The following is an 18,955-nucleotide window of genomic DNA, read 5'->3' as shown; positions in this document are numbered from 1 at the left end:
AAGGTATTAGATTATGTTTAGAGTGGGATGAATCTGTGGCCAATGATTGGTTTTCATGTGATGTTTAGGCTAGGGTAGCCTTTATCAGTTAGACTCTCAGTTGGAGCCTGGTGGTCGGACTAGGTGTGAGAATGTCGGTCTTAGCGGTGTATTGGGGATTTTATATCTCAGTTTAGTGGAAGGTTATCGTAAAATCAGAAGGTTTCGAATATAATGCAAGTGTAAATCTTTGGATTTCAGGATATGAGTTATATGTACCGGGTTGGAAAATGGACGAGACTCGCGTCGGGAGCCGTCTTTGTATATATATAAAAGAGATCTTTTCACCAACAAACTATGGTTAAGGAATTTACATGCCAAGGGCGTTCGTTGGATAATTCAGTATCAAAAAGATGTTTTTCAGTTCAGATTACAGAAAGAGGACCTAGCGATTTGGGTTTCAGGATGGTCCTACCTGTGTGAGGTTAGGTAAAGTATGGGGGTTTCAGAATTATAGCAGTGAGGTGCTGGTTCGTCAATTAATGGACCAATGATTTGTCTACCATTAGAGTGTGTGATTTCAGTTAAAGTTGGGTTTCGATGGTAGCATTGAAGGGTCGTTTGGAGTATGAGTCAACCTTTTCGGGGGATCGCGGATTCATGAGGAATTGGCGGAGCGTTTGGATGTCTGGAGGGTGGTAATGAGTGATTTCGAGGATGAAATCTAATTTAAGTGAGGGAGAGTTGTAATACCCTGTTTCGAATCGTTTCCTAATTCGGGGTCGTGACCCGAAGATCAGTTGTCATACGATTATGGGCCTTTGGGAAGGAGAGATTTAGACCCTTTGGATGTGGATAAGGTAGATTAGGTGATCTGAGAGTTTGGTTTGTATTTTGGAGCCCAATATTATAACTGTAAAGTGATAGTTCGGACCTTTTATGAATTTTGGATTTAAGCTCGGGAAGATTTAAGGCAAAGGAGAGTTGATAGAGTTTTATAGCTTCTCATTACCTTTCTGTGAATATATAGAACATCGAAATCGGACCTAGAACGAAGAAGTTATGGCGTTCGGAAGATTGGTGGTTTTGATCCCTAGTCGCGTACACTGGGCGTACTTTATGAGTACACTGCGCGTACTTGCTCGATGGCTTGGACGTGGAGGCACCCATGTACATTAGGTGTATTCTTATTAGAGGAAAACCCTAATTTTTAGGGTTTTTACCCTATTTAAACACCTTAAGTTTCCTTGGGAGTTTCTTATGACTATCTTCCACCTCTCCAAAACCCTAAGAACGAAACCCTAAGCACCCTTTTGAGTGTTTGAGTTTAGAAGTGAACCTTGAGTGTGTTTTTCGTGATTTTGAAGGAATAGGAACTCTTGGAAGTTGCATTGGTGTGGCTAGATCTTGTGCATTCAGAATCATCATCATCTTGGAAAGCTATTTGAGGTATAAAGCTCTTAACTTGATGTTTCATTTTGTTATATCTAGTTAGGGCTTGTTTTTGTGTTTTTTATGGTCCTTTAAGTAATGCATGAGAGTATGAGCAACTCCAGAAGATAAAGATGACAGATATTCGCATTTTTGAGGTCCCTTGTTCATAAAAATGCAATCTTGATGAGTTATAGTGGAGCATGCATGAGTTAGGGTTCTTATTATGGATTTTATTGAGTATTGGGTCCCATTAAGACATGCAAAGGAGGAAAAATTCCAACTTTACGTGTAGACATTGTCACACCCCCGAACCAGACGGCGGAAACGTCCGGGGGCTTACACGTGACTTCATCTTGTAATATCATCACAATTGTATATAATTGAAACTAGACAGCACCATCATCATACATATCAAAATACAACCAGCATTGTTTACATCAAGTACAATATCATAAATTACATGTCCAATATATTAAATGTATGATGATAACAAAATATAACAAATTCCACATTTCCTGCTGACCTTTCCGCTTAACGATTCCCTGAGAATACAAGTTATTTTGAAAACGTCAACATATATAATGTTGATGTCATAAGCATATTTGAATGAAACGTTTTGAATTATTTGTAAAACACCAGAAAATCCGATATTTTCTAAAATAAAATGGTTTGAACGTGATGTATCGAAATCAAGTATTAATGCATGTGTGCTTTTTGTATTTGGAATGTATAAAAATGTAATCCAGATAGAAACCATGTATTTTCTGTAGCAAGTAAAAGGTATTGTTTAACTGTGTATTTCCCCAGAAAATCCAATATTTTCTGTTTATAAAAGTGTTGTGGTCTCAACCCTAAGACCGAATATCAGTGTATGTATGTTTTTGTATCCACAAGATTTTATAGATGTTCCATAAAATTATGTTGGAGGGAATCTCTAAGTGAGCCGTTTTAACCATACTTGATTATGAAGAATTCGCCTGTCGTGGCGTTCTTAGGCGCCAGTTTGATTTACGGTAAGGTTTGTTACCCTAAACTGGCATAGTCTAACTGTAGCGAACAGCTCAGGTGTGGGGTGTCACCCCGTATAGATCTATACACAAACTCTCGCTCTCCCTCCAGGAGACTCTGGTTATAACTACAGGTTACGATCATACACTTTAGAGGTGTCAACCGACATGTCTCACTAGCAAAGTTGACTGAGTTTACGCGTTTATTGTATTATGTTGAATAATGTTTGCTTGTATATTCTATGTTTAAAAAAAAATATCCAACGAGTATGTAAATAAATGTGCGAGGCCCAAAGGACATGTAGTAAGACCACAATGGCCCAGTAAACATGTAAGGCATAGTTTAGGTCCAATAAGTATGTATTGGGCCACTAAGGCCCAATATACATGTAATGTATAATTCAGACCCAATAAGCATGTAAATGGACCACTAGAGCCCATTAACACGGATTATATATGTTAGGCCCAAAAACATGAAAATTTACACCTTTAGTCCATTTGTATGTAAGTTGACATTTTTGGCCCAAATGACCATAAATTGATATATTCGACCCATTAATATAAAATTTACATTTTCAGCCCATTTTTAAATAAAATGACATTTTCGGCCCAAGTTTTGTAAAAATAACATTTTCGGCCCAAATATATATAAATTGACATTTTAGGTCCAAATTTGAATAAAGTCTCATTTTCGGCCCATAAAACCGTAGATTTCATTTTTGGCTCCAATTTGTATAGAATGACATTTTGGTCCACAAAAATCATATTTTTTACATTTTGGGCCCAATAACCGTAAAGGCCCAAAATATGGCCCATTATGCAAAAAATTTCATTTTTGGCCCCTTTAATGTCATGAATATCATAAAGACCTACTTTTAAAATAAAATGATTCTTTTGACCCTTATAAAAAATCGTAAATGCCAAGAAAGTCTCATCTTTTTGTTTATTTGTCAAAAATGGCCCTTTTTCAAGATTTTTTTTAGTTTCTTTTTGAATCTTCACATGTTTAACACATTTACCTTTATAGTAAGTGGTGTGAAGTGTTTTAATTTACAAATATCACAACTTTTGGTTAGAATTTTCGATATATATATAGTGTTTCATCACATAATCACAACTTAAATCAAGTATAACACACATATCATGCATAAATACATAGATCTACCACATATGCAACTTGTATTCTACCCCAAAACATGTTAAAACCGAAAACAAGGGGTATGAACTCACTTTGCTTTGAAGTTCTCGGTTTGATGAAGAGATGGAAAGAGATGATGTGATTCTCGGCCCTAGCAAGCTCCTTGAGATGATTTTTGAACTTAGATGGTCCTAGTGAAGTATGATCCACAGTTTGGAGCAAATGAGTAACAAGTTTTAACAAAATTATGAAGTTAAACTTGCTTGAGTAAGAGTAGATTACTAATTGTGGATGAGGACTTGATGCAAAATTCTTAAAAGCACCCTCCAATGGTCACGAGATTTTGAGGAGTAGAGAGGAGTTCTTGAGAGAGTCTTGAGAGTGTTTGAAAGGAAATGGAAGGTGGTGGGAGGGTGTGTTCGGCCGTAAGTAGAGAGAGGGGGGGGGGGAAGAGATCAGGAATTTTGCATGAAGGATAATAGATTTCCTTGAAGTATGTGATTATCTAGATACATGCTAGATAATTATGTGTTGTCAAGGTTTAATCAAACCTTCTTCCATTTCTTTATTTATTTATTTTTTGATTGTTTGGGCCGAGAATTGGGCTAGGGAGAAGGGATTGAAGAAATTTGGGCCTTCTCTTGACTTGTTCAAATCTATGAAGCCCTATTAAAATATTTTTCGGCCCATTGGGCCCTTATTAAAGTTTTCGGCCCAATGAAGCCTAATTAAAAGAGTTTACAGCCCATTAGGGCAAATGAAATCATTTATGGCCCAACAAGGCCCATTAGAGATAAGATGCATTGTTCTAGGTTCACATGGCCCAAAATGCTAAAATCTTATGAATGTGGGTCCAATTAGAGCCCAATTAGGGTTCCTAGGCCCAAGATAGTCAAGTTGAAGGTCTATTGGTCCATTAGGCCCGATAAGAGAATCCTAGTTCATATTAAACTTGAACCGGGATTTTTAGGGTTTTCAACACATAATTGACTATAGGAGAGGTATTGTATAAGATTTTGGGCTTTATAGAAGAATGTTGATTAAGTTTGTTGTCATTGAACGAGCATAGTGTATAACATTAAATTAGGGTTACAAGTATCACAGTAGGGGATGTTTACATGAGACTAGAATTTCCTAGCTAAAATGCTAGTTGTGACAGACATCATTTAGGGCCAGATATGAGAATTTGGCATAGTGGCTGAGCAAATTAAGAACTTAATGGCAAGATTGGTCTTGATGCAGAGTACGTTGGGTGTACCCAGCTCGTATGCTGCGCGTAGTGGCCAAAGAAGGCGTACGCTGGGTGTAAGTCTGTGTACGTCGGGCGTACTCAGCTGCCTTTGACTTTTGTTGAATTTTGGGTTTTAGGGCATTTTGGGCTTTTTGGAACCATTGGGTTGGGCCTCGACTATTCGGCCAAGTGAGGAAAGGGTAAAATCGTCTTTCACCTTCGGAGTCAGACATATGAATGAGATTCCTAGTTATGGTTTATGGCCTAATTATTAATTGGGGTTTTATGTGATTGATTAACGTGGGGATTTATTCAGATCAGCAGTCTGAGCATTTATCTGGTTGTTTCAGCAGGTTGAGGTGATTCTCCTCTCAGTGTTTAGTGGGTCGAAGGCGCCAATGCCGACCCATGATTTATTATGATTAGGATGCTAGTTGTCTGTGTGACTCCTACATGAGTAGTATGTGATATGTATACCGGGCGGGGCCTGATGAGTGTATTGTATGCTATTTATCGTAGTGATTCTTGCTTGTGTTTTATGTGTCTATTGATGGGTTTTGAGCATAACAAACAATTCCTATGTATGCATGCAACCCTAAAATCTTGGATCTTTGTTTTCTCTAACTGAACATACAACTATTGAACATCAAATGGAAAACGCTAGGAGGTATATTCTATTTTCTAAATTTATATAACTAGGGTTATAATACATACCTTAATTGTTATATTGCAATAACGATGAATTCCCAGTCTTCTTGAAACCTTGAGAGCAAGCGTCACAAGTGTCACGCCTCTAATGGTTCACACCCAAACTTAGCAAGAGGGTGAGAAAGGAGAGAGGAGAGGGGAGAGGAGGCTTGAGAATTTTGGCTATTCCTCTAAGGAATCAAGTGATCGAAAATAAGAAGGGGTAAGGCTCCTTATATAGTGAGGTAGCTTAGAGCCAAAGCTAGGGTTTTAGGAGGAAACCCTAATTCCTTAGCTTAAGGACTAAGCAGCCTAAGAACTCCCATCCAAGGCCTTTGGACGAAAATTATAGGGTCTTCCTAGAGGTTTTCGTTCAACCTCTTCTAGGGAGGTTCTAGAGCCCAGTTAATTTCTGATTAAATATATAATTAAATAATATGATTTCTAATTAATATATTATTTTCATAATACATTAGTAAATCATTTATTTCAATTTATTAATCAAATAATAAATTCAACCCCTCTCTCCAAAAGTCGTTCTGTCTAGTTGCTAGTTTTAAGGGCAACCCAAAAGGATTGTGCTACTATCAATTCAAGTATATACCAATTATAGTTATGAGCTTAGATACCAAATCCAACAGTCTCCCATTTGGATAAGTCTAATAACTATATTTACTAGTATAACTTCAAAAACTGATTAGCAAATTGTAGCTCTCAAAGCCGTTGTCGAACTCTGACCCAGTCAGTTACGTGTCCTAAGATAAGTGATAAAATATTACTTCGTTCTACAAGATATCGTATAGACATGAGACATGGATTATAATCAATCTCATTGTCTAAGTTTTGTTTCCCGATTTTTGATTTATGACGACTGAAATCAGACTACTAATGAACACGTCAATTCAGTCGTGGCTTGGCCAAGCGCTTTAGATGTCGACATCAAATCATTGAGGGGCCCACATATATCGCTTTTCCCTTTAGGGAAAAAGGAATAAATAAACTTCGACTTATATGCTTGTACTATTCACTCATCAAATCACGCACAACAATACGTTTTATAACATCAAGTTACTGATGCGTTTACACATTATTAATGCACAACTGACTTGTAAACAACAACTCATATATCTCCGTTTCAAGAATATAAGATATTATCGTCTCAAAATTACTCGTGATATAATACATGAAGTAATTCCCTGAGCGTGGGTTTATCCAATACTCCAAAATCCCCATTTCCAAGTACTCATGAACATTGCAACAAAATTATTGCTATGTCTAAACCCTTAGACAATCTACAACTCAATTCATGACAGTCTTAATTCTCTACTTACTTCCAAAAGTACGATCGATTGGGGGTGTTTGAATAATCCAATTATTCGAGAAGTAAAACATGCGAAGTGAAACACAATGATAACCGAATTTAACTATGGTCTCAAAACTATTGAATATAAATAAAACCCTTATTATTTAATCACCATATTAATTAGACTTTATTCATTGTATAATGTTTCGAGTAATCAACTAAACACTTGAATTAAACATTAGTCATGCCATGTTATAAACATGCATACTATGTCTCTCTATGGTCCTTCCTTCGTGAACAGGTCGATCGTATATTATTCCAATGATGCTCATTTAACAATTTGTTACTACTAAATGTGATAGAGTTCAACCTTACATGCAATATCCTTTTGTGATGTCGAGGCTTCAAAGTCACAAAGACTTCTCCAACGATATTACAAAATGTTCTATTGAAACTTTGTTACTTAAAACAATTCCACGCTAACGAAGTCTCAAACTCAAGATACACTCATTGAAGACATTCCTTGCATTAAAGTTCCTAACTCACATGTAGATTTAATTATCAACTTCCACTATGGAAACATTTCCATATTCCCATATGACCATCAATTCTGAACAAGAGTCACCTCCATTCATAATTATGTCAATATGGTTTGTCCAAATTAATACTATACTTCCAACTGTCCAAAAGCTACCAATCTTCAGTAAACCTCAGAGTGTCCTTGACAGTTGTTTAACAACTTTAGTCACACCATGTTCTTGTCCTTTTTCCTTCTCAATACGCAAGGCATTTGGAAAAATAAAAACAAGTGAATATTATAACATATGTAAACGATCCTATATCTGAAGCATATGGGACTCGACACATAATGTCCTACATAGAGACCTGATGTCTGATCAGTCTCTTGCTATAATATTTCCATATATCGAATTTTCTATGTTGAATCATTTCAACCCGACATTCATATATGTCCAAGACTAAGTTCCATTAAAACATCAATCTAAACTTTTAGATTTGAAATGAAGTATGAGTGCCCTCTCCCTTAAATCTTTCTATAGAGAAACAATTTCCAAACATTGAAATTTGCAAATTTTGAAATCTTTGTTTCCTATAACTAATATTGCCAACTTGCAACACTTAACATAACAATTATGCTCCCACTAGCATAACAATTATGCTCCCACTAGCTTTAACATGTATCCAGAAATCAGCTGGACTTCTAGAAATCAATACTTTTTGACTTTCTTACTAAAGTGCAAAGTTCTGATACGTAATGCTTTGATAAGTCTTCATCCAGACTTCTCAAGCTCATACACCTTTCATTAGATAGCATATGTGTATGTTTAAACCGTTTCAGAACTTATAGCTATAAGTCCCGAACGTTCAAACTATTTCTTTCCATTTCTCTCAATTTAAACTATGAAAAGGGATGTCGTAATCATATTGCGAATTTGAGAACACAATTAACACAACCACTAACCAAAATGATATTTATCAAATCTACCAGTGAAAGTATTTCCTCATAATCATTTTCATGAATTAGAGTTAAACCTTTTGCCACCTAGACTTTATAGTGTATGTGTTCCTATCCATGTGAATCTATCACTTTCAACCTATTATGACAAATTCAAATTTATATTTCATGGACTGAACTTTACTTATTCTTAATTTCTTGCCATCTGGCAGCACAAGGGCCTACCAGTGCTTCCATGTTGTTTAAGCAGTTCACCCATATTGATCAATGTACATTCACTGACCAACGTGCTCTGACTTTTGCAGTCAAATGAGAACCATAAATCATAAGCATTGCCAACTCAACTGGAAGATGAACAGAAACAAGAATGTGTCAACTTAACACGATAGGTTATCAACCTCAGGTCGTGTGCTAGTGATAACTAGAAGGTTTATTCTTGATTGACTCCTGAAACTCTTCAAGATCAATAAGACTCCCACTGACTTCTTGAAATATAAGTTTTCCTTTTAAGGAACATTCCTCGACAAGCTTAAACAAATATTCAAAAGTCAGAGTGGATTCTCAACAAGAAAACACTTCACACAATTGGTCTTAGCGTATCCTTTGTTTTAACCAAAACATCATAACTTCCAATTCCAATGTGCTAGAGTAAGAAAACATTATTACTCCATATTTCATGAGGTATTATAAACCTAATTAGTACGAAACAAGCTTCAAGATACGATTTATAGTCAATAGAGCATGACTCTAAAATTTTAATTGGATACAAAGTATGACTCATCTCTTGATTGAACCATTTCAACAAAATCCGATTCCTCTTCTTAGTCAAACAATTGCACTAAGATGTTCTTTGAGGATCAATTTGTGACATGGTTCCACAATCATTAAGATGATCATAAACACAATACTAAAGTACTCTCTTTTACTTTCAGATTGGAGAACCTTTATCTCTCTGCCTAATAGATTCTTCTTATTCGTTCCGCTACTCTGTGAAACTTTTCAAAGTGTTAGAATTATGCTTAATCTTATAGACACAACCATGTTTACTGAAACTTCGGTAAACCATGAAGAATATAGTTATCGTCCTTTGTGGTGGATCCTAAGAGTCCATATCAATATGTACTAGATCCAATAGTCCTTCACTTTGACTCGCATAACCATGTGATCAACGAATTAGTCATAATCTTCCAACGATCAAGATTCTCATACATCACACTATTCAAATTGCATGACTCCAAGTTTCTATCCAATTGAAACTTGGGTGATGAGAATTCCTTTTCACTTGGTCAATCATGACATTACCACAAATGATATAACTAAGAATCATATCGATATCTAACATTGCTAGAAATGTAACCACCAATTTTCATAAATGCCATTGTAAGGAAAAATAAAGTAAGAGAATTAGATAAATCAAAATTTCACTTTTATTAATAATAAACGGAAAAATTTGGAACTTTTCCTTATAATGGATAAAGTGAAAAACATGTATCTAGACATTTCCTACGCAATCTATTAATCTATCATAACTCCTAAGCAGTAGCTTCCAAAATCTGATCATCGAACCATGCGACCGAAATCCATCTCTCACGATCAGATTCAACTTACTCTTCTTAAGCTTCATTCTTTCTCTTAGATCCTACACAACATCAAAATGTGATCAACACATCATGCATTGAGAATCTATGAATAGGAAGTTAATAAAATAATGGAGTTCGATAGTGGATGTACCTGAAGTAGAGTAACACGACTTGACTTTACCATTTCTAAGATCTTTCAAGTAGTCAGGGCAACTTCGCATCCAATGTCCCTTCAATTGGCAACAGAAACATATGGACCTTTCAGGAATAGCAAATGGAACTATCTCAGAACTAGCCTTTCTCTTTACCATATGGTTAAATGGTTTGACCTTGGTCGATCCCTTTCTACTGGGAAGAGAAACCTTTTGTGGACTACCATTGTTGCAATTATCAATGTCCATGGAAATTTTAGAGACAGATCCTTCAAACACTTTTTCTTGACTTGTACTTTTAAGCATTTCTACTTCAGAAGCAATCAATATATATATATATATATATATATATATATATATATATATATATATATATATATATATATATATATATATATATATATATATATATATATATATATATATATGTTAGATCAATTAGGGTCACGTCGTCGTCCCTCACATAGTAGTCTTTAATGAACTGACCATATGACTCAGGAAGCAAAAGCAGAAATAAGTCAATGGCCAGCTCCTTTGGGAAAACAACACCCAACATCCCCAATTTGTCAATGTGCGATTTCATTTTCAGAACATGTGCACACACAGACTTTCCATCTTGATGTTTACATGCTAACATGGCTTGAGTGACTTCGTATTTTTCAGCTTGAAGGAAACATGACTTGGTGGAGAATCAATGGAGGAGGAGGAGGAAGAGTTGAAGAAGCATGATCTCGAGTTCCACCATTGCTCGAAAAAGGGAACATTCTTTCACCTTGATCAACATGTGGAAGATCATTTTTAGATAGAGGAAAAACATTTCCAGAAGAACGAGGAAGACCATTGTTGTCTGAACTTGACATCTATAATAGGAGAAAAGAGAATTCAAATTAGTTGATTTTAATCCTTAATTATTAACCCATGAATTTAAATTAAGGCTAGGATCCATATTTTCGATTCGAACTTTGAAAAGGGATGCTGTAAGGCATTTACCAATTTCAATCTCATGAAACTCCTAGATCATTTGAGATTCATTGAATTTAATCAATGGCATTTTTAATCTCGATTATGCTCTCACTTTGTGACTGGGATGCCGATGATCACAAACAAGATGTGAATATCCATGCAAATTAGCTTGGTACTTTCGATGTCATTTATCATCTCCTTTTAATGTTCCGGTTAACCACACACGCTCCATTAATTAATGATAATTTTTGAGACACCCATTACCACCCTTTATTAGTCCCATATTAGTGTGCCGGTTAGCCACACGCGCTCCACTGACGACTTATAAAGTGTAATGTGCAATTTCATGGATTAGCATCACATTCACATTTTTCCTAAAGTAACTAAGAGTGAGATTTTAGAAAATAGTTTCGTTACTTTTCATCATTATACTTTTAATGAGGTTATGTCCTATAAACCCCGTTCGGCTAACGACCCTCAACTAATCAAGAGAGCGGTGGGTAAGAGTGGATACCCAATTATGGTTATTTTATAGGCCGCTTCCTTAAACTCCCCTTATAGACCGACTTTGTGAATGTGGCGTACTAGCGGTTCAACTGAATTAGTCTTATATATATAGTAAATATTAAACATTTAATTTTACATATAGTATAAGGTGTATTTTAAAACATTTGAAAATTCCAATGGTTTAATCTTTTAATAAATTTAAATTTAAATATTTTTATGGATTTTATTGATTGTCTTTTAATTAATCACTTAATTAAATTAATAATAAAATCCATAAGGACATTTTTAAACTTTTCAAAATTCTAGGGTTTTTAAAATTTTAAATTTAAATTTCGAATTAAAACAATTTAATTTAAATTTAAAAATTAAAAACTGATTTAATAATTATCTATTAATTAAACCTTTAATTAACTTATTAAACCAATTGAGGATTATCCAATTAAACTAATCAAATAATTTAACCTATATCTCTCCCCCTAATTATCGAAAATCATGGGAGGGATAATGTAAATTTTATAGTTATCTAGTTAATCAAATAAGGAGATAATTACCAAAAATAAAAAACCCAAATTTTCGAAATTTGGCAAATCTTGGGGAGGAAGGCAATGATTTCAATCCTTGCCATATTTCGAAATCCTTGAGGGTTAAGGAACTCTCAATTCGAAATTTGAGGGACAAAGGGAAGGGATAAGATCCTTTCCAAAAATTTCGAAATCTAAGGTTCAAAAACCCTAGAATTGAAAATCCTAAGTCCCAAAAGGTTTTAATTGCCATAAACACTAATTGATTAAATTCAAACAATTTCAATTAAAATCAATAGAAAACAAGCCAAAGCTTTGATACCACTGATGGGTTTTGAGCATAACAAACAATTCATATGTGTGCATGCAACCCTAAAATCTTGGATCTATGTTTTCTCTAATTGAACATGCAACCATTGAACATCATATGGAAAACCCTAGGTGGTATATTCTATTTTTGAAATTAATATAACTAGGGTTAGAATACATACCTTAATTGTTATATTGCAATAACAATGAATTCCTAGTCTTCTTGAAATCTTGAGAGCAAGCGTCACAAGTGTCACGCCTCTAATGGTTCACACCCAAACTAAGCAAGAGGATGAGAGATGCGAGAGGAGAGGAGGCTTGATAATTTCGGCTATTCCTCTATGGATTCAAGTGGCCAAAAATGAAAAGGGGTAAGGCCCCTTATATAGTGAGATAGCTTAGAGCCAAAGCTAGGGTTTTAGGAGGAAACCCTAATTCCTTAGCTTAAGGACTAAGCAGCGCAAGAACTCTCATCCAAGGCCTTTCGACGGAAATTATAGGGCCTTCCTATAGATTTTCGTCCAACATCTTTTAGGGAGGTTCTAGAGCCCAATTCCTCAACTATCAATAAATTTCCAGACAGCCCCTGCACTTTTAATTAATACATTAATCCCAAAAATAATTCCAACTAATTTATGATTAAATATATAATTAAATAATATGATTTATAATTAATATATTATTTTCATAATACATTAATAAATCATTTATTTCAATTTATTAATCAAATAATAAATTCAACCCCTCTCTCCAAAACTCATCCTATCTAGTCGCTAGTTTTGAGGGCAACCCAAAAGAACTGTGCTACTATGAATTCAAGTATATACCAATTATACTTATGGGCTTAAACACCTAATCCAACATCTATATATATACCGGTTGGGGCCCGATGCCAGGCGGGGCCTGATAAATGTGATGTGGCGGGGCCCATCTCATATTATTGACAGATTTGTTCCGAGCGGGGCTCGATGCCGGGCGGGGCCGATGGTTGTTAGGGATGGCCCATTGTATGTTTGATATGTATGGTATGAGGTATTTTGGGGATCTCACTAAGCTTTGTGCTTACGGTTTTTAGTTTATGTTTTAGGTTCTTCCGGATCGAAGGGGAAGGGCTCGGGTTGATCGCATCGCACACACCACGTTGTTTCATATTTTGTTGATTTGATGTACTTGTATGATTATTGACGTACTCTGGTTTTCCTTTATGGTTTTATAAACACATTTTGGATGATGGTTTTATTATTAATAAAATGAAATTTTTGGTCTTAAATTTTGGGACGTTTCAATTGCATTTTCTATATTTGACAAATCAAAGTTGTTGAAGTTAAGTGAGTTGTACAAAACAGATTTTAGTGATTTAGAAAGGGTGTATCTTGATGGTGAACTTGAAACCTATTATCACTCTTTGATTGGTGATGAGAGATTTTCGAATTTGAAGGGAATTGCAGACCTTTCTCGTTTGATGGTGGAAACTGAGAAACATCGTTCTTTTCCTTTGGTTTATAGGTTATTAAAGTTGACTTTGGTTTTGTCCGTCGCAACCGTAACCGTTGAAAGATGTTTTTCCACAATGAAGCTCTTGAAGACCGACTTACGTAATAAAATAGGTGATGATTTTTTTAATGATGCTTTGATTTGTAGTGTAGAAAAAGAAGCACTTATGGATGTAAAGATCGAACGAGTGATAGTGCGCTTTCGGAAAATGGGTAATCGTAGAGGTCAACTTTAAAATGTAATTATGTAAGACTTTTGCGCTAGTTTGTTATTTCTAGTGAAATCATAATTAAAAAAAATTATCTTACTATCTTTTATCGGGATTTTTTTATGCTACACCTTGCAAAAGTTTCTGGTTCCGCTACTGTTTGGTTCAGGCATTTCAACGAACAACTTGCATGTGTCATCCATCTTCAAACTTACTATGTAGCATTACCTCAAGCATTCCAGAGTTGGCACATAATAATACATTAAGCATTACCTCAAAGTGGTCAACAAGCTTCTGAAAATATAAGTAAACCATGTTGCAGTTTTCCGGCATCCAAATAAACCCATCAGTAGGATCAATGATAAGGGTGAGCTTATCTATTTGTGTTTGATCGAAATCACAGGTATCAGGGTCGATATATGCTACAAAGATTCTCACGTGTCTTGTGGTGTTACTCAACCATTGGCCACCGTACTCTCACCCTATGTTCTTACTTTGTACGTTCACGTATGGCTCGACGGGCCTCGGCTGGGTGACACCCTTCACCGCTGGTTTCTCTTCTCTCACTTCTTCTTGTTGTATTGAAGTTGATTCTTATACTTCTTGTTGCCGATCTGACACTGAGAAACCGTTAATGTTGCTTCGTCTTCTGGGGAATAACATTTATGTTTCGTTGATGGGTTTCCACACCACCATGGAAGCCATTACGATAAAGATGCTGCCATTGTTTTGGGTGCTTTGTTTTTGTTTAGAGTTCATGGTGATCTAATGGTTAAAATTTCATTTTTGTTGAATTAGGTGATGATATGTTTTTTTCTTTTTTTCTTTTTGTTTCAGATGTATGTAAAGGAGTAGGCAACAAAGTGTTTGGTGAAATTGCTATGCCACGATGAATAGTAAGGTGATAAACTGGTTGTGAGTGATGGGTTGGTTATGGAGTTATAAGGTGGGTTTATGGTAGGGAAGAAGATGAATAGTATTGGATTTAGGGTGGGAAAGAAGATGGATAGTATTGGGTTTATCAGGTGCTTCATGGGGTTGTACATTCAAAGTCAATGTGGGTTAAATGAAAACGGGTCAACAAACCTGTTATAGTAAGTAGTAATGATTAAAAAAGCAGGTTGACAACAACTTTATTCCCTCAAAAAACACGAAAATATGTTAAATGACTGAATATGCAAATGTGTAATACATTGTAAGGCTAATATGTCATTTTCCCTTATGAAATGATACCATTATTTTCATGATAGTTATTTCAAATTTCAATACATCAAAATCCCTTTACACACAAATCATAAAATGCCTAATTGCATCCGCAGTTTTAATAATTTACACCCAAGAAAGATAATTTCTCCTTCAATCTCGTGTAGTTACAAAGATTTTTCGTTTAAATATAGCATGAGATTTTCTAATATGTGTCTTTAGGGCATATATAAGACGCATGAGATTTTCTAATATGTGTCTTTAGGGCATATATAAGACGTATTAAATAAAAAAATATTATCATAATTAAATGTAAAATACATTAGTTATAAGAAATATTATCATAATTAAATATGAAATGCATTAATCATCTCCATAATAAATACATTATACATTTAATTATGATAACATTTCTTATAATTAATACTTTAAAAAATCTCATCTAGTATCAAGTAAACAAATGGAGAGTTTCTTTCTCCGGCTCCTACGATCATGTTAACATCAGAATGGCACTCCAATAACATGAGGTGAGCCTTTTAGCGAGGATACTGTGGGTCGCAAAGGTTTGCCAATTTTTTTCTTTGAAAGTCATGCTTTCCTTTGTACTTTAACGACTACAATTTCATTAGCATGCACTTTCCATGTACTTTAATAGGATGCGATTATTTAATTAATATTTTTAAGAAAACAATATTTATAACTTGTATTTTGTTTTTCTAATACCAACAAAATTACATTGGTGTCAATATAATGTAGTGGGTGTTTCTACTCCATCTTCATTACTCTTCTCAAAATAAAATTATTAAAAAATTGAAAAATATTGGTTGACCGACTCATATCCATCAGCACATGATTGCATTAAATTATTTACAACGTTTACATAACTTTTGATGTTTCCGTGTTATTTTATTCATACCTGCCTGCGCCAACTTAACCAGTTCCATCCAAATCAATTATCTTAAGTTCTTAACCGAAACAACAAAATGCAATAAGAAATTTAACCAGTACTTAAATAAATGGGTAGTTTTGACCTATATGTAGAAATTATTCTACCGGTGTTGAATAATTTAAATCTTAACGGTATAATTAGAGATTAAAAAACAAGTTTAATTATAAGTTACATGATAAAAAACAAGTTTAAATGTATATCTCATTAAACCATTTATGGAAAATATGGTGAGTAATATTGAGCCTTATTTAAATCCACACTATATATTTAGTCTTTGTGACTATGAAGGTTCGCATTGCAGTAACTACAATGCATGAAGAATACTTTTATGTTTGCAACGAGGATTAATCGGCGTATGAAAAGTGGCCCGTAAACTGTCATTATGGAAGTTCCCTTTTAAAAACAATGCATTCAGTGATCCAAATGTTTATAATTTATCAAATAAGTTTGTTCAAAAGATCAAGATGTTTATGATTTATCAAATAAGTTTGTTCAAAAGATCAAATTCTTATTTCAATAATAGGTTTTGACCGTTTTGTAGAGATATATATCTATCATGTATAGTAGTTGTTTATGAAATTAAAATAATAAACATTTATTTATTTGTTTATTTTATTCAATTTTTTTGACGGGTTAACCCGATACATAATTTTTTTACCTATGGACACAACTTAGGTTTGAGTTACACAACTGCTTGAATCCATATATTTTATCAGTAGTATAACTTAATATTATCGATCTTCAATTCTATAATGATTTTACATAACTAAATCAAATTAAATAATTTCCGAATTATGTTTGATCAACTAACGCCATTGTTTAACCTCGAAAATGCAAAAAACTTGGTCTATAAATACTTGAATCCAGGTTTCCACTTCTCATCACGAATCACAACACACAATTCAATTGACCATAGCGTCTTCATTCAAACCTATCCCATCACAACACAATGACTCACTCAATCACCACGTTCATGGTTCTCATATCCATCCTGGCTCTAGCCAATGCATCCAACCTCTACCCTCAGTTCTATGACCGCTCCTGCCCACAAGCTAAAAACATCGTCAGGTCTGTTGTCACAAAAGCTGTCGCAAAAGAGGCTCGCATGGCTGCTTCTTTGCTCAGACTCCATTTCCACGATTGTTTCGTCAAGGTTTGTATGAAGAAATGTAATGAAAGTCATCAGGTTTTGTTATAATAATCAGAAGAAACTAACGTTCTTTTGTTTGCAATGAAATGATCATTTAGGGTTGTGATGCTTCGATATTTCTGGACAACAGTGGAAGCATAATTAGCGAGAAGGGGTCAGTCCCAAACCGCAAGTCAGCTCGTGGGTTTGAAGTAGTTGACCAAATCAAAGCCGCATTGGAGAAGGCATGCCCTCAGACTGTCTCCTGTGCCGATGCCTTGGCTTTGGCAGCAAGAGACTCGACTGTTCTGGTATGTATCGTATCCTAAATCACCTGAAATCAACCATGGATAAAAGTTTATGTTTTTGTTGTTTGTAAATTAAAAGCATGATTTGAACTTGTGCATGCAGGCTGGTGGACCAAATTGGGAAGTGCCATTGGGGAGAAGGGATTCATTAGGTGCAAGCTTGAGTGGTTCCAACCAAAATATTCCAGCTCCAAACAACACTTTTCAGACCATTCTCACCAAATTTAAGCTCAAGGGTCTTGACATTGTTGATTTCGTAACCCTTTCAGGTAAGTAAAAAACTCGGCTGAAATTCAAGAAAATCTTGAAGAGTGTGTTAAAATCAAGAAAATTGACGGAGCCTCAACAGTCTCAGATGACGTTTTGGTGCTTATAACTTTTGCAGGAAGCCACACCATCGGAAATGCAAGGTGCACCAGTTTCAGGCAAAGGCTATACAATAACACCGGCAAGGGGCAGCCGGACTTTTCGCTAGACCAATCTTACGCCGCAAAACTGCGTCAAAACTGCCCGAGATCCGGTGGCGATCAGAACCTGTTTTTCTTGGATCCTGTGTCACCGACGAAGTTTGATAACAGTTACTACAAGAACTTGATAGCTTCGAAGGGGCTTCTTAGCTCTGATGAGATATTGTTTACTCAAAACCAGCAAACAATGCAGTATGTGAAGCAGTATGCGGCAAATCAAGAGCTTTTCTTTCAACAGTTTGCGAAGTCTATGGTTAAAATGGGAAACATCACTCCGTTGACCGGTAAAAGTGGTGAAATTAGGAAGAATTGCAGGAAAGTCAACAGTTGATATATCTCCTTTTGGTATACAAGTTGATTTTACATCATTTTGTGTGATACGTTGTATTTTATGACTTCAAGTTCTATCAATGTACCCTGTCATATGACAATTTTATTTGACATTAAGAGATACTGTATCTTTGTTTAGACTGAATCGCACCTACGTGAGTTTGTTGTTTATTTTAAAGACTGGTTATTGGTTGAAATTAAATTTAGTAAGTTAGTTAATTTTTCTATGCCTAATTTGAACGAGGACCTCCAATTAGACATTTTTTGAATGGTCAAATACTAATAATCAACCCAATTTTTTTTAGTGTTGGAGTGAATTGATTTTGGGTTAATGATACAATAAAATGACATATGAAAGTAACAAAATTTCCAGTTTGTTCAAAAATTATAATTAAAGATTTTTTTTTCTAGTTACTATACTACTAACTTACTAAAGTGTTAAAAAAAATACCATTACAACCTATAATAACATATTTCCTTGGTTATTATTACAAAAAATGATGACGTGGATATTATGTGGCAAAGAACATATTTCCTTGGTTATTATTACAAAAAATGATGACGTGGATATTATGTGGCAAA

The 18,955-nt window shown here is 34.9% G+C and overlaps 1 protein-coding gene across 1 annotated transcript; it reads left to right on the top strand.

The window, feature by feature from the left end:
* The first annotated feature begins 17,025 nt into the window (after positions 1-17,025).
* On the top strand, positions 17,026-18,511 carry LOC145166779 (peroxidase 72-like). Its single transcript, XM_079085819.1, has 4 exons — positions 17,026-17,292; positions 17,388-17,579; positions 17,680-17,845; positions 17,962-18,511. Exons 1-4 carry the CDS (start codon positions 17,089-17,091, stop codon positions 18,372-18,374), a joined length of 975 nt encoding a protein of 324 aa, XP_078941945.1. The 5' UTR covers positions 17,026-17,088; the 3' UTR covers positions 18,375-18,511.
* The last annotated feature ends 444 nt before the right edge of the window (positions 18,512-18,955 follow it).

Source organism: Lactuca virosa, chromosome 3, assembly GCF_052849685.1.
Source record: "Lactuca virosa cultivar CGN04683 chromosome 3, Lactuca_virosa_CGN04683_v6, whole genome shotgun sequence".
NCBI classification, from domain to species: Eukaryota; Viridiplantae; Streptophyta; class Magnoliopsida; order Asterales; family Asteraceae; genus Lactuca; species Lactuca virosa.
Note: the sequence above shows the minus strand (reverse complement) of the source record. Positions and strands in the feature narration are given on the sequence as shown.

Bases quoted from the DNA above. Each gene is read 5' to 3' on its own strand.
- LOC145166779 (XM_079085819.1), top strand. From the start codon at position 17,089: ATGACTCACTCAATCACCACGTTCATGGTTCTCATATCCATCCTGGCT. The intron at 17,293-17,387 runs GTTTGTATGAAG...ATGATCATTTAG, and splicing joins TCCACGATTGTTTCGTCAAG to GGTTGTGATGCTTCGATATT. The intron at 17,846-17,961 runs GTAAGTAAAAAA...TAACTTTTGCAG, and splicing joins TGATTTCGTAACCCTTTCAG to GAAGCCACACCATCGGAAAT.